Source organism: Hylobates moloch, unplaced genomic scaffold (assembly GCF_009828535.3).
Source record: "Hylobates moloch isolate HMO894 unplaced genomic scaffold, HMol_V3 SCAFFOLD_16, whole genome shotgun sequence".
NCBI classification, from domain to species: domain Eukaryota; kingdom Metazoa; phylum Chordata; class Mammalia; order Primates; family Hylobatidae; genus Hylobates; species Hylobates moloch.
The window spans coordinates 42,021,772-42,037,346 of NW_026652291.1; the positions used below are offsets into that span (position 1 = coordinate 42,021,772).

General features: G+C 40.2%; 1 protein-coding gene across 1 annotated transcript in view; it reads left to right on the forward strand.

Moving 5' to 3' along the window:
* The window catches only part of PPP2R5E (protein phosphatase 2 regulatory subunit B'epsilon), a 50,633-nt gene that overhangs the window by 13,750 nt on the left and 21,308 nt on the right, over positions 1 to 15,575 (forward strand). The window contains exon 4 of the mRNA XM_058429387.1: positions 14,858 to 14,988. Within this exon, the coding sequence (XP_058285370.1) occupies positions 14,858 to 14,988 (131 nt within the window). The remainder of the gene's footprint in view (positions 1 to 14,857; positions 14,989 to 15,575) is intronic.

Below are 15,575 nucleotides of genomic sequence, written 5' to 3' on the forward strand. Positions count from 1 at the left end.
TTCATTTTTTGAAATAGAATTTTTTAAATGTATATGAAACTTGAAGAAGGCTTGAATAAATGCAGAAATGTAGCATATTGCTAGATGGGAAGACTCACCATCAGAAAGATGTCTATATAATCTCCAAATTATTTATACATTAGTGCAGTTCTAATTAAAATTACAGTTTTTTAAAAACTTGAAACGTTTAGAGTTATGAAATAAATTTTTGAAAAAGATGACTAATGATATGGTACTTATTGAATAATATACTACAAAGGAAAAGGTAAGTTAATTAAAACAGTGTGGTGTTGGAACAGGAAAGTGGAACATAATAGCGCCTTAGGTGGAGATGACCCTGCTGAGTGTGCCATAAAACCTATAAGAAGATGTACCAAATAAATGAATGAATAAATATATGAATAGATGGCTATATACACATATACATTAAATTGGCATAATTGTCCTGAAGAGAAAACCGATAGTATTCTATCAACTTAAATTTAGACCCAACAATTCCGTGAGAAATAATCAGATATGTACAAAACATATATATACAAAGGTATTGAATGCACCATTGCTAATAATTATTAGAAAATTGGAAAATAACTTCAAAGTTCCTTAGTAGGAGATAATTGAACTGTGGACATTCATATAGTGAAATATTCATCAGTTTGTAAAAAGAATGTGATAGACCTACTCATGATCTATTTTTAAGTGAAACATGCATTGTTATAGAACAGTATAATTTTTGAGCCTGTGTCTGTTATTTTAGGGAAAAATAATGTTAGTATTTTTGTCTTAGTTCTTTTGTGCTGCTTTAACAAAATGCCTCAGACTGGGTAATTTATAAAGAACAGAAGTTTATTTCTTACAGTTCTGGAGGCTGGGAAGTCCAAGATCGAGGTGCTGGCATCTAACGAGTGCCATCTTACTGGGTGTGCCCTCACATGGTGGAAGGCAGAAGGATGAGAGAGAGTGAACCCATGTCCCAAATCCCCTTTTATAGTGGCATTAATCTATTTATGAGGGCAGAGCCTTTATGACCTCAACACCTACCAAAAGGCCTTACCTCCCAACACTGTTTCATTGGGGGTTAAATTTCTATCACATGAATTTTGGGGGACACATTCAGACTATAGCAATATGCATTAACAATTTTGAAAGGAGTTCTACCAAATTGTTGTTAATTGGCTGGAAGGGGGTGATTATGTGTGATGATCTTCACTTCCTATTTTTTAGATATCTCTATTTTTTTATATTAAAAAAAGAGCATATATGTTATCAATAAGAATAATAAAAAATTTCATCTGCAAGTACATTCTCATTTTATTGCCTTGCATTTTTCATAAACCTCAGCTGATTGTGTGCATTAGCCTTCCTAAGACTATTTTTGTAGGATAGCACTATTCTTTTATGCCCAGTATTCATTGCTTCCTTCCTTTCAGCATTTGTATCTGCCCTTTTAAAATCTAAAGCTCAAAAGAAAGCTTCCTGTGTTGCCTCAAGTGCCTTTTTCAATACCTTGAGTTTTTCTTCCTCATCAGGAAGCAGTATAGATTGGTGGTTAAGTGTACAGACTGATTTGAATTCGGGCTCTGCCATTTTTTTTGTATTTGACCTTGGACAGGTGACATAACTACTCTGTGCCTCAGTTTCCTCATCTAGAAAGTAGACGCAAAATATCATAATATAATCACATTGTAAGGTTGTTGTGGAGATTTAACAACTACATACCTATACAAACTCTCAGAAGTATTCCCAACAGATGGTTCGTATTCAGTAAACCTTATGCTGGTGCTGTCACTAATATTTTTATTAGGATTCTTGTTTTTTTTTTTTTTTTTGAGACGGAGTCTCGCTCTGTCGCCCAGGCTGGAGTGCAGTGGCGCAATCTCGGCTCACTGCAAGCTCCGCCTCCCGGGTTCACGCCATTCTCCTGCCTCAGCCTCTCCGAGTAGCTGGGACTACAGGCGCCCGCCACCACGCCCGGCTAATTTTTTGTATTTTTAGTAGAGACGGGGTTTCACCGTGGTCCCGATCTCCTGACCTCGTGATCCGCCCGCCTCGGCCTCCCAAAGTGCTGGGATTACAAGCGTGAGCCACCGCGCCCGGCCAGGATTCTTGTTTTAAGAACTTTCTTAAGCTGTGTTTTCTTTAATAGCTTCAGTCCATGAAATCAGATAGTGTTAGCCTGTCATGTCTTATTATGAATTATTTGAAATCCAACTCTTATTCTAAAAATCATTGGTATCCATTTGACTCTACGTACATGGTTCTTCACAGGCTGTTGGGTTCTCTTAAGATGTTACATGGGTTTCCTGTGTCTCTGGATTCTCTTCAGTTCCACTTTGCCAACTGATTTCCTCCAATCAGTGTTGGACATAAATGTTTATTAGTGCCAGGAACATATAATTTATAATGTGTGAAAACCAGGGATAGCCCGTTTGAATCTTTACAGAGGACAGACAAATGGTACATAATGAAGTAGTGTGGGTATGACCAAAGGAGTGATGGAAACTGGTGATTTAGAGAGCTTGGATCCTGCTGCCAATCCACTCTCAGTAACGGTTGGTCTCTCGGTAAGTGAGCCAGGTATTGCTAGATCTTTTGGTTTTTCAAGAGAAGCTGGAAAGCCATATTTTGGTAGAGCTAGACAAAACAGTCTGTTTTTCATTTTTTTTTTTTTTTTTTTTTTTAAGATGAAGTCTAGCTCTGTCACCCAGGCTGGATTGCAGTGGCTCGAGCTCGGCTCACTGCAACCTCAGCCTCCCGGGTTCAAGTGATTCTTCTGTCTCAGTCTCCAGAATAGGTGGGATTACAAGCATGCACCAGTATGCCTGGCTAATTTTTTGTATTTTTAGTAGAGATGAGGTTTCACCATGTTGGGCAGGCTGGTCTTGAACTCCTGACCTCGTGATCTGCCCGCCTCGGCCTCCCAAAGTGCTGGGATTACAGGCGTGAGCCACCGTGCGCAGCCAACAGTCTGTCGTTTTTCATTCAAGGGATTTGAATGTTTTCGTTTGAAGGGTTTTATTGTTTTTTATTCTAGAATAGTATGACTGGCTCACTTCAATTTCATTGTGATTTTTATTAAATCTAGATTTACATAACCTATACCATTTTTTGTGTACTCACTTAAGTGTTTGCACAAGAAAGCTGTTAGAGATTTATCAAAGATAGTCAATTCATTGCACAGTGCACTTTTGTCTATGGTAATGTTGATTTTAGACTTCAGTAACTTGGTTAACTGCCTTCTAGAGCTATGAGTATGTAGACTTGCCTAGGCTTTATGGAACAATTTTGTCTGTTCTCAATAAAGATAATTTTCATCTGTATTGGGATGGTTGGGAAAATGGTTTCTTTATGATCCCCCAACCCCTTCTTTAGACCCAAATGAATTGCCAAACCTTGGATTATTTCATTGGGTGGATTATTGTGGCAAGAGTTTAGCAACATATTTCTAAAGATTGCTTTCAACCACTCTGCAAATCTGAAAAACAGTCAGTGGTTGCTAAGAGACATACTATTCAAGTATCCCCGTAAACATATGTACTGCTGGAGATTGCTATTTAGTAATTTGTACTTCATCACATTTGCTGTTATATTTAGCTGAAAGGTACTGTAATTATCATGTAAATTATGCAAATCATGCAAATCATTCAGCCTGTCCTTAAAAGTGACCTTTTGTTATTGTGTTTTTAAAAACTCAAGACAAATTGGACATGACACAAACCAACCTGTTAAAAAAAATTTTAGTTCTAAACTGAAATAAATTCCACAAGGCCTTGAATCTCAGCTCCAATACAAAGAACTATTTTCCAAATGAGTTCCTTGACTATGTCAAAATGTCATTTCCTATGACATAGTCATTCCTATGACTATGTCAAAATGTCATTTCCTATGACATAGTCATTCCTATGACTATGTCATTCCTATGACTATGTCATTTCCCTCTCACAGCCTATAGCAAATAAGAGTTGGGAGCATTTATTTCTACCCGGAATTTTATGAGATAGCCATTACCAATTACCAATTAACAGCAGATCACCTCATCCTGTCCTGTCCAGTGTGTAACTCAGAAATCTTGTAAAAAGGGCTTTATTGCTCTGACTCTTGCATTCAGAGCCAGCTTCCTGGTTGTATAATTTGTGCAGTTGCACTGGGCCCTGTGCTTAGAAGGGCCCTGTGCTTGGTTTAGTGCTCTGCTCTTGCTGTCTTGAAACTCTTAATACTTTTTGAGCAAGGGACCACCGCATGTTCATTTTGCACTAGGCCCCACAAATTATGTAGCTAGTCCCTGCCTGCTTCCCACTAAGTGCATCATTATTTAGCACAATAGCTCTTTCTTGAATTGCTGACCAAATTGGTTGTCTTAAAAATTTAAATCACAAGGTTGTCTTGAAATAGATAGAATGCTCAAGGGGAAAAAAATGGACTTCTTTGGTTTGTGGACAGAATGCCTGAAATTAAATGGAGGAAAATAAAAGCGTGTGACTTGGTGGAGTTGTTCATATTTGTACGCCTAGCACTTTCGAAAGTTTTGTATTGAATTTCCATAGGAGTCTTGGAGTCAGAATTGCCAGAAGCTTGTGATTGCAACCTTTTGATGCCTTGTCCCCATTGTCCTTTCTCAGTATTTGCCCCATAGGTTGCTTCATTTCATACAGTGCATCCCTTGAGTCATTCTGATTCACTGGAGTCAGACTACCTTTGGCTCTGGTTTCTTTATTCTGGGTTGTTTTCTCTGTATTTGGCCAAGGTGAAGGTATGAGGAAGATAGTTTTCAGGTAGTAGGAGAATGTTGCAAACAAAGCCAGAAATGTGGACATCTGATTTTAGTGCTCTGTGGCACTCTGGATGAAAATGTTTAGAATACCAATTTTATCGGTTATCTATTTGAAGATTTCTGATGTTCTCTAAAATCTTACTGTACATAGAATAGGGCAGGGTAATTCTTTATTATAGCAGAGAGCAACTGGGTTGTTTTGCTCAAAATCTTTTGCTCTTAATGACTTTTAAAAATAGTTTTGATAATGCCTACTTTTAAAATTCAAATATGTTTATATGGTTTTTAATGAAAAATAGCAGTCTCTTGCCTCATCTTTCTCCAAATTAGAGTCCTATTTCCTGGAAGTAACCACACTTAAGTCTTCGAGTTGTTTCTATATATTTATTTCCATATTTCTAAACAGCATGCTTATACTGCTATTTTTTAACTTGTGATTTTAGATTTTATTTATGTCTATTGACTTCCTACTGTAAGCCATTATGTATCTCCCACTATAACTCCCTCTCTACATCCAGTGTTAAGTTATATCACAAAATTTGAATGAATCAGGTGATAGATGAGCACTATTGTATACATGTTGTTCATTCCAAGGGACATAATTACATTTCTTTTCTTGTAGAGCTTTTTTTTTTTTTCTTTTTTTTAACCCTGGAAAATAGGTGCCTTATTTTTTTACTTGCTTTCCTGTGTATGCATCACTAGTGTATGCTTTAATTCTCTGAGAGTAACCATACAGCCCTTCTCAGTATGGCCCACATATCAACTGGTCTATCAGTTCCTTTTTTTTTTTTTTCTTGGAGACCTTCTTCCTGGAGCCCTGGTCATCGTGCTCTAATTGGCACTCTGGGCCATCCACACGGTCATCCCAGCACTTCCCTTTGCTGCCCTTCTAGACTGTGTCTTTGCTTGTTTAACTTCTTCTTTGGTGGAGCATATCTTCTAGATTCTTCCTAAGAAAGCATGAATGGGATGTAAATGTTCTGAGATCACTTGTCTGAAAACGTCTTTATTCTGCCTACATTTTTTTTTTTTTTTTTGAGACAGACTCTCGCTTTGTCGCCCAGGCTGGAGTGTAGTGGCACGATCTTGGCTCACTGCAACTTCCAGCTGCTGGGATTACAGGCACATGCCACCACGCCAGGCTAATTTTTGTATTTTTAGTAGAGACAGGGTTTCATCATGTTAGCCCATGTTGGTCTCAAATTTCTGACCTCAAGTGATCAGCCCGCCTTCGTCTTCCAAAGTGCTGGGATTACAGGCGTGAGCCACTGTGCCCTGCCTGCCTACATACTTTATTGACATTTTGGCTAAGTGTAAATTTGGAACTTTCCCAGATGTTTTAAGGAATTGATCCATTGTTTTCCAGCTTCCAGTGTTGATACTAAGAAGGCCTGCACCAGCTGAATGCCTTATCCTTTATAATGACCTGTCTTCTTTGTATCTTCTTTGAGATCTTCTCTTTGTCTCCACATCCAGAAAGTGATGTGCTTTGGTGTGGGTCTTTGTTCATTTATTGTGCAGAACACTTAATGGACCATATCTATATTGACATTCATGACTTTTTTTTTTCCTGGAAATTGAATTGAATTATTCCTCAGATAATTTCCTTCTCTTCATTTTCTGTCTCCATGTCTTTCTGGATTGCTATTATGTATTGGATCTTCTGGTTTTTAAAATCTTCTTCTATATATTATCTCTGTTTTTTGGTTATACGTTCAGGGGTAGATTTGCTCATTTTAATGTTCTAGTGCTTCTGCTAAAATTTTTGTTATATGTTGAACTTCTAAAAGCTTTTAAAAAATTTCCTGAATATTCACCTGAATAATAGCACTCTTTTATTTCGAGGATCCAGCATATTTGTTTATCTTTGAGGATGTTATAGTTTCCTTTTTGCAAAAAGGAGTACCTTTTTTTTGGTACTCCTAGCATTGTGTCTGTTTCCTCTGAATTCTTTATAATTGTTTGTTGTGGTCTTTTATTTTAAAATATCTGGTGATCTTTGACTTCCTAGTCATAATTACGTTAGTCTACTGAAAAGTTGCTTAGAACTTGTGTATGTTACCGTGTGCACGTTTGTGTTTATATTTGCATGGTGACACTTGACAACTGGTGACTTTGAATGGGATAACTGGTCAGGGACCTTGCCATTTCATTAGGAAACCCTCAGCTGTTAGCATATCTGTAGGTCTTTCCTCTTGAGGCTGTCAGTTTCTTCCAAAAGGGACTTTCTGATCTTCTGACTTATACAGAATTGGGAGCCTGGTCAGGGAAGAAAGCGGGCAAATATGTCACTTTTAGGTGTTTTATTTATTTAGGAGTTTTATTTCATCCCATTATTTCCAATAAGCACTTTACTTAATGTGTACGATGTCTCCAAGACTAGATACTTACTCATTCTCTCCAGACTTACATTGTAAATCATCAGTACACTACATGGGATGGGGATCTGGGGGGTCTTCTACAGACTTTCAACCAGTCCTCCTGTTTTTAGCTATTTCTCACACCCTTACCATCAAATATATCTGGTGCCTTTAGTTTTTAAGCCTTTTAAGGGTTCTGTGGTGTGAACTGGCCTGCTTCTTGCTGGCTTTCTTCCCTGCTTGCAGAATGGAAAAACACTTAGCAGACTGGAGAAAGAGGAAACCTAAGATAGTTACCTCTTGTCATCCACTTCCATCTTTGAGAAGTCTACAAATAAGTCTAAATTTTCTCTCCAGTCCTCTTTATGCCAAGGCTTTCTTCTATTCTTATTCTTTCACTGTCATTTTAGGAAAGATTCAAGAGGAGAGAGGTTCAATCCCCCTGTCTAGCTGGAAGACCCTTACAGCCCTTTTTCATTTCACTCTTCTCATTTCATTGTAGATTTATGAAGTTCAAAGAAAGGTTATTTGGCTAAATCACTATGTAGTTTAACCCTATTTGTGAGCTTCAAGAAGGCTGGTTTTTGTAAACTTGGAGTTAGTATGTTGACAGGTCTGTCTTTGCTCTGTAATCACCTTGGAAACGCTCCAGCTTCTTAACTTCTTTTCTTTGACTACAAGCTGCCTGTTATATTAGGGATGGCACAGTCCACTTAGGCATTTACAGGTGTGGGATTATATTTCTTTTTTGTGTGGGAGTGATTGGGACTATAGATATGACTAAGCACACTCATATTATTTTGTTTTGGAAATCAGAGCTCATCAGAGCTCATCCTACCCCACCTTGTTTTGGCCTGTGCACTATTATATTTCCCATACATCATAAAATCATCAAAATAGTTTAATACTGAGACCACGGTGAAACCCCGTCTCTACTAAAAAATACAAAAAATTAGCCGGGCGTGGTGGCGGGCGCCTGTAGTCCCAGCTACTCGGAGAGGCTGAGGCAGGAGAATGGCGTGAACCTGGAAGGCGGAGCTTGCAGTGAGCCGAGATTGCGCCACTGCACTCCGGCCTGGGCGACAGAGCGAGACTCCGTCTCCAAAAAAAAAAAAAAAAAAAAAAAAAGTTTAATACTGCAATTCATCTTTCTTTCTCATAGAACATGATACATTTAATATTTGTGGCTTTGTAAATATCTAAAGTTAAGCACTCGGCAATGCATTTTGTTTGAGAGCCTAATGAAAACATCAAACATTTCTTGCTTAATTATTGTGTATTCATTAAACTCAAGATTAACAGTATACAAGGAAAGTTGATTCAAGTTTTGCTAATATTACACACCCTCAAACCTTCTCTTATGTTGGTTACAAGTTATTCATTAAAGCCTTTTGAAACACTTAAAAGTAGAAACGAAATTTAAAAAATAAAACTTACAAGGTTAATTATTTCTATTAACCTTGGAATGGGAATGGGTGGATGGGTGGATTGGGTAGGTGGATTAGACGTCTTATGTCATTCGGAACATGTTAGAGATAAAGAGATACTGAGTCTATATGAGGCCTTTTTTTTTTGCTAGTTGGGGCCACATGCCTTTCTTTCCTAGATAGTTTTCCTGTGGAAATATATTAACTTGCCCATTACCTCCCCTGATGGGCTCCAAAATTGTTCAACAATGTGTATGTCCAGCGATGAGGACCATCGCTGGCACATAGAAAGAACTCAGTACGTATGTATTTATTGTATTGCTGAATGGGCAGAGAGCTGTAGTTAACAACATCTTCTGTTTGGGTAGGCTGCTAGGAAAAGCATGTACTATTGAACCTGTGAGGAGCACTCTTTTTTTTTTTTTTTTGAGACAGGGTCTCGCTCTGTCGCCCAGGCTGGAGTGCAGTGGCTCAATCTCGGCTCACTGCAAGCTCCACCTCCTGGGTTCACACCATTCTCCTGCCTCAGCCTCTCCAAGTAGCTGGGACTACAGGCGCCCGCCACCACGCCCGGCTAATTTTTTGTATTTTTAGTAGAGACAGGGTTTCACTGTGGTCTCGATCTCCTGACCTCGTGATCCGCCCGCCTCGGCCTCCCAAAGTGCTGGGATTACAAGCGTGAGCCACCGCGCCCGGCCGAGGAGCACTCTTATCCCACTTCTAACTCCTCATTTCTTCATCAGTCAGCCTGGATGTCTCTTCCTTTAGAAGCCTTCGCTGATCACTCCACTTCTTCCAAATACAGTAGATGTGTCTGCTGTGTATTTATACAACATCCGGAACTACTTAACATGCTGTTTATTTACTTGTTTGTATTCCCCATTAGAATAGGCTCTGAGAAAGCAAAGACTGTATCTGTCTTGCTTATCATTGTATCCCTGACAGCTCGCCCACTGGCTGGCTCTTAATAAGCACACCATAAATGTTTACTTGAAATACTCATTTTTAAAATGAGCAGATGAATGAATGATAAATGGATGGTGGATGGCATTGTGTAGCTAAAAATTGTGTCCTATCTCTACCTATTTTTGAAGACCATCCTTTAGTTTGTGTTTCCTGCCATGTTTGAGGGACCTTTCTTTTGTCCATAACTCTGTCTTTTATTAAAAGTAAAACACCAAACAAAAGCATATTCGATTATTGACCATGAAGTTTTTATTCTGCTGTCAGTGTCAACCTCATGTCTTAATCACCTGAGGTCAAACTTACATATATCTGGATAGCCTTTTTGATGACGATGGTAGTCTAATTTGTGTGTTATGTGCTCTTGAAATGTTTTGCTATAAAGACACTAGAACTGAATTTTGCTTTATTGCAATAATGATGAATGTAAAAAAAAAAAACTCAGTAACATTCAAATCGATTTCTAAGTTTGTTCTTCAGCCAGAGGAACTTGCACACTGACTTTTTGTAAAGGTAGCAGATTTATTGTGTTGTAATTCATACACCATAAAATTCACCATTTTAAAGTTTCCAATTTAGTGGTTTTTAGTATATTTACAGAGTCATGCAACCATCACCACAGTATCATTGCGGGATGCTTTTATCATCCCTCGAAGAAATCCAGACCCACAGGAGGCTGAAGCAGGAGGATCGCTTGAACCTAGGAGGTGGAGGTTGCAGTAAGCCGAGATAGCGCCACTGCACTCCAGCCTAGTGACAGAGCAAGACTCTGTCTCAAAAGAAAAAAAAAAGAAATCCAGACCTATTAGTAGTCACTTCCCATTCTACTTTCTGTCACTATGGATTTGCCTATTCTGGTTATTTCACATAAATGGAGTCATACATTGTATGGCCTTCTGTGTCTGGTTTCTTTTACTTAGCATGATGTTTGAAAGATTCATTCATGTTATAACATGTAGCAGTACTTTGTTCCTTTTTATGGCTGAATAATATTCCATGGCATCACATTTTGTTTATCAGTTGACGGATATTTGGGTTGTTTCAGTTTTTAGCTATTATGAATATTGCTCCCATGAACATCTGTGTACAAGTTTTTCCGTGGACATGTGTTTTCAGTTCTGTTGGATATATATATATATATGAAAGTGGAATCGCTTAGTCATATAGTAACTCTGTGGGAGATTTAAGGAACTGCCAAATGGTTTTCTGAAATAGCTGCACCATTTTACATTCTTACCAACAATGTATGAGGGTTCCAGTTTCTCCATATCCTTGCCAACACTTTTTATTATCCCTCTTTTTCATTATAGCCATCCAATGAGTATCTCCTTGTTGGTTGGGTTTTCTTTTCTTTTCTTTTTTTCTGAGATGGAGTCTTGCTCTGTTGCCTAGGCTGTAGTGCAGTGGTGCGATCTCCGCTCACTGCAAACTCCATCTCCCAGGTTCAAGCAATTCTTCTGCCTCAGCCTCCCGAGTAGCTGGGATTACAGGCATACGCCAGCATGCCTGGCTAATTTTTGTATTTTTAGTGGAGACAGGATTTCACCATGTTGGCCAGGCTGATCTCAAACCCCTGACCTCGTGATCTACCCCCTCAGCCTCCAACAGTGCTGGGATTACAGGCGTGAGCCAGGGTTTGCTTTTCTGTAATGATCAATAAAATAGAGCACTTTTCATGTGTTTATTGACCATTTGTATACTTTCTTTGCGATTTAGCTATTAAATAAAATCCTTTGTCCATTTTTAAACTGGGTTATTTGTCTTATTGTTGAGCTTTTAAAGTTCTTTTTTCTTGTTGTTTGTTTTTTTTTGTTTGTTTGTTTTTGAGACAGAGTCTTTCTCTGCCGCTCAGGCTGAAGTGCAGTGGCATGATCATGGCTCAGTGCAGCCTTGATCTCCTGGGGCTCAGGTGATTCTCCCACTTGAGCCTCCCAAATACCTGGGACTACAGGCACGTGCCACCAAACCTGGCTAATCTTTGAATTTCTTTGTAGAGACAGGATTTTGCCATGTTGCCAAGACTGGTCTCAAACTCCTGGGCACAAGCGATCCACCCGCCCCTGCCTCGCAAAGTGCTGAGATTGTAGGCGTGAGCCACCATGCCTGGCCTAAAAGTTCTTTATATATTGTGGATGCTAGTCCCTTATCAGACATATGGTTTATAAATACAGTTGACCCTTGAACAGTGCAGAGATTAGGGGCAGTGAACCCCTGAGCAGTTGAAAATTATATGTATAACTTGACTTTCCAGAAACCTAACTACAAATAGCCTGCTGTTGACAGGAAGCCTTACTGACAACATAAACAGTTGAATAACACATATTTTGTATGTTATCTGTGTTATATACTATGTTCTTGCAAGCTAGAGAAAAGAATATGTTAAGAAAATCATAAAGAAGAGAAAATACATTTTCTATTCATTAATGGGAGGTAGGTCATCATAAAGATCTTCATCTTTGTGGTCTTCACATTGAGTAGGCTGAGGAGGTTGGGAGGAAGGGGAAGGGTTGGTCTTCTTGTCTCAGGGTAGCAAGAGTGGAAGAAAAAACGTTTTTTTGTTTTTTTTAAAATTGAGATGGAGTCTTGCTTTGTCTCCCATGCTGGAGTGCAGTGGTGCAATCTCAGCTCACTGCAACCTCTGCCTCCTGGGTTCGAGCAATTCTCCTGCCTCAGCCTCCCAGGTAGCTAGGATTACAGGCACCCATCACCACACCCAGCTAATTTTTGTATTTTTAGTAGAGACAGGATTTCACCATGTTGGCCAGGCTGGTCTCAAACTCCTGACCTCAAGTAAACTACCTGCCTCAGCCTCCCAAGGTGCTGGGATTACGGGGTGAGCCATTACGCCTGGCCAAGAGTGGAAGAAAATTTGCATGTAAGTGAACTTGCACAGTTCAAACCTGTGTTGTTCAGGGTCAGCTGCATCTTCTCCCAGCATATGCATTCTCTCTTTTCACTTTCTTGATGGTGTCCTTTGAAGCATGAATGGTTTCAATTTGGGAGAAGTCTAATTTATTTGTTTGTTGCTTATGGTTTGGGGTCATATCTAAGAAATATCACCTAATCTAGGGTTATAAAGATTTATTCTTCTAATTGTTTTATAATTTAGCTCTTAACTTTAGGTTGATTGTCCATTTTGAGTTAATCTGAGTGTATGTTGTGAGGTAGAGGTTCAACTTACTCTTTTGCATGTGGATATCCTGTTGTCCAGCACTGTTTGTTGAAAATACTATTCTTTCCCACTTGAAATGACTTGGCATTCTTGTTGAAAATCAGTTGACCATAAATGTGAGGGCTTACTTTTGGCTCTCAATTCTATTCCATTAATCTATATGTCTGTCTTTATGCCAGTACCACACTGTCTTGATTACTGTATTTTGGACTAAGTTTTGAAACAGAGAAGTGTGAATCTTTCAAGTTTTGTTTCCCTCAAGAGTATTTTGGCTCTTCTGGTTCTCTTACATTTCCATATAAATTTTAGGATCAACTTGTCAATGATACAAAAACAAAGCAGCTGGAATTTTTGATAGAGATTGAGTTGAATCTGTTGTGCTCACTGGCATTTGGCTGAAACTTTAGCTTGTTACCTCTTTTGGGCTAGTTGCGTGGACCTCATTTTGAGCACATAGATGTGATGTTATCAGGATTTGGTTATTAACTTTAGATTACAAATGTTTGGGAACTTAAACATGTTATTCACAGCCAGGTGTGGTGGCTCACACCTCTAATCCCAGCACTTTGGGAGGCTGAGGCGGGTGGATCACCTGAGTTCAGGAGTTTGAGACTAGCCTGACGAATATGGTGAAACCCCGTCTCTACTAAAAATACAAAAAATTAGCTGGGCACGGTGGTAGGTGCCTTTAGTCCCAGCTACTCGGGAGGCTGAGACAGGAGAATTGCTTGCTTGAACACAGGAGGCGGAGGTTGCAGTGAGCTGAGATCATGCCACTGCACTCCAGACTGGGCAACAGAGCAAGACTCCATCTCAAAAAAAAAAGTTATTCACATATAACATACATACAGAAATAATCAATGTTCACTTCGTTGACTATTTACAGAGTGAACACACCTACATAACAAGAGTCTGGATCTAAAAATGACCATTACCAGTATCATTGAGACGTTCTGATGTTTGCTTTGATTCAGGTTTTTTCATTTCCCTAGCTGTTCTAGTAGAGCTGAAGGCTTATCCTTTTTTTTTTTTTTTTTTTTTTTTTAAAGACCGAATCTTGCTCTGTGGCCCAGGCTGGAGTGCAATGGCGTGATCTCAGCCCGCTGTAACCTCCGCCTCCTGGGTTCAAGTGATTCTCCTGCCTCAGCCTTCTGAGTAGCTGGGATTACAGGCGCCCGTCACCACACCTGGCTAATTTTTGTATTTTTACTAGAGATGGGGTTTCACCATGTTGGCCAGGCTGGTCTTAAACTCCTGACCTCAGGTGATCCGCCTGCCTCGGCCTCCCCCGGTGCTGGGATTACAGGCGTGAGTCACCATGCACAGTCAGCTTATTTTAACTGTGTATTTGGAATATCAGTAGGTAGCATAGTGCAGTGGTTGAGATATGGACTTTTGGCTTCAACCGTTGGGGTTCAAATTCTAGCTTTACCACCTATTAGCTGTGTGACCGTGGGCACGTTACTTAACCCTATGTGCCCCAGTTTCCTCTTCTGTAAAAAGGGGACAAAACTACCTCATTGGGAGGATTAATATGTAGATTGCTTGGAAAATTGCCTGATGATCACAGTAAGTGCCATATGTGTATTAGCTATTATTCATATTATTACTTTTATTGTTGTTATTTTGTATTTGTATTTCTTTTTTTTGTTTGTTTGTTTTTTTGTTTTTTGTTTTTTGAGACAGAGTCTCGCTGTCGCCCAGGCTGGAGTGCAGTGGTGCGATCTCGACTCACTGCAGGCCCCGCCCCCCCGGGCTTCACGCCATTCTCCTGCCTCAGCCTCCCGAGTAGCTGGGACTACAGGCGCCCGCCATCTTGCCGGCTAATTTTTTGTATTTTTAGTAGAGACGGGGTTTCACTGTGTCAGCCAGGATGGACTCGATCTCCTGACCTCGTGATCCGCCCGCCTCGGCCTCCCAAAGTGCTGGGATTACAGGCGTGAGCCACCGCGCCCGGCCTTGTATTTGTATTTCTTTAGTGGAATATAAGCTCCTTGTCTGACTTGTTTATCATGACATGCCCAAAGACTAGCACTGTGCCTGGCACATAATAGATATTCAACACATTTTTTGAGGAAGGAAGGAGGGGATTTTAAATAATAGAATTCCTAAATCCTTTTCTGAAACTGCCTTTGACAGCTATAATGTCTTTCATTTACAACAGCTTCTGGAGCTATTTGACAGTGAAGACCCTCGGGAACGGGACTACTTAAAAACAGTCTTACACAGAATTTATGGCAAGTTTCTTGGTCTTAGAGCATTTATCCGAAAACAGATTAACAATATTTTTCTAAGGTAAGTGGAGGGTGATGGGGGAAGAAGGAGAAGCAAAGTTGGTGTTTTTATGGAAGTATTAAGTAAATCTCAAATATCTGAAAACAGTGTACTGACTTCTCTTTCTCCCTTTCTGCCTGCCTGCCTTCATTCTACTGACTCTCCTCCCTCTCCCTCTACCCCCTCCCCTCCTCCCCTGTCTTCTCCTCTCCTCCCCCATCTTCTCCTCCCACCCTCCTCCTCCTCTTTTCCTCTTCCTCTCCCTCCTCCCCCCACTCCTTCTTCTCTACCCCTCCTCTCCCCCTACTTTCCCCCTCCTCTTCCCTCTCCCCTGCTTTTCTCCTCCCTCATCTCCTCCTCCTCTCTCCCTCCCTCTCTTCCTCTCCTCCCCCCTCTCCTCCTCTCCTGCCCCCTCCCCCTTCTCTTTTCCTCCCTCTCCTCCTCTCTTCCCCCACCTCTCCCTCCCCCATCTTCCCCGCTCTCCTTCTCTCTTCCCCCCTTGTCCTCTCCTCCCCCCTCTCCTCCTCTGTTCCCTCCTTTTCTCCCCCTCCCCCTTCTCCTCCTCTCTTCCCCTCATCTCTCCCCCCATCTCCTCCTCTCTTCCCCCC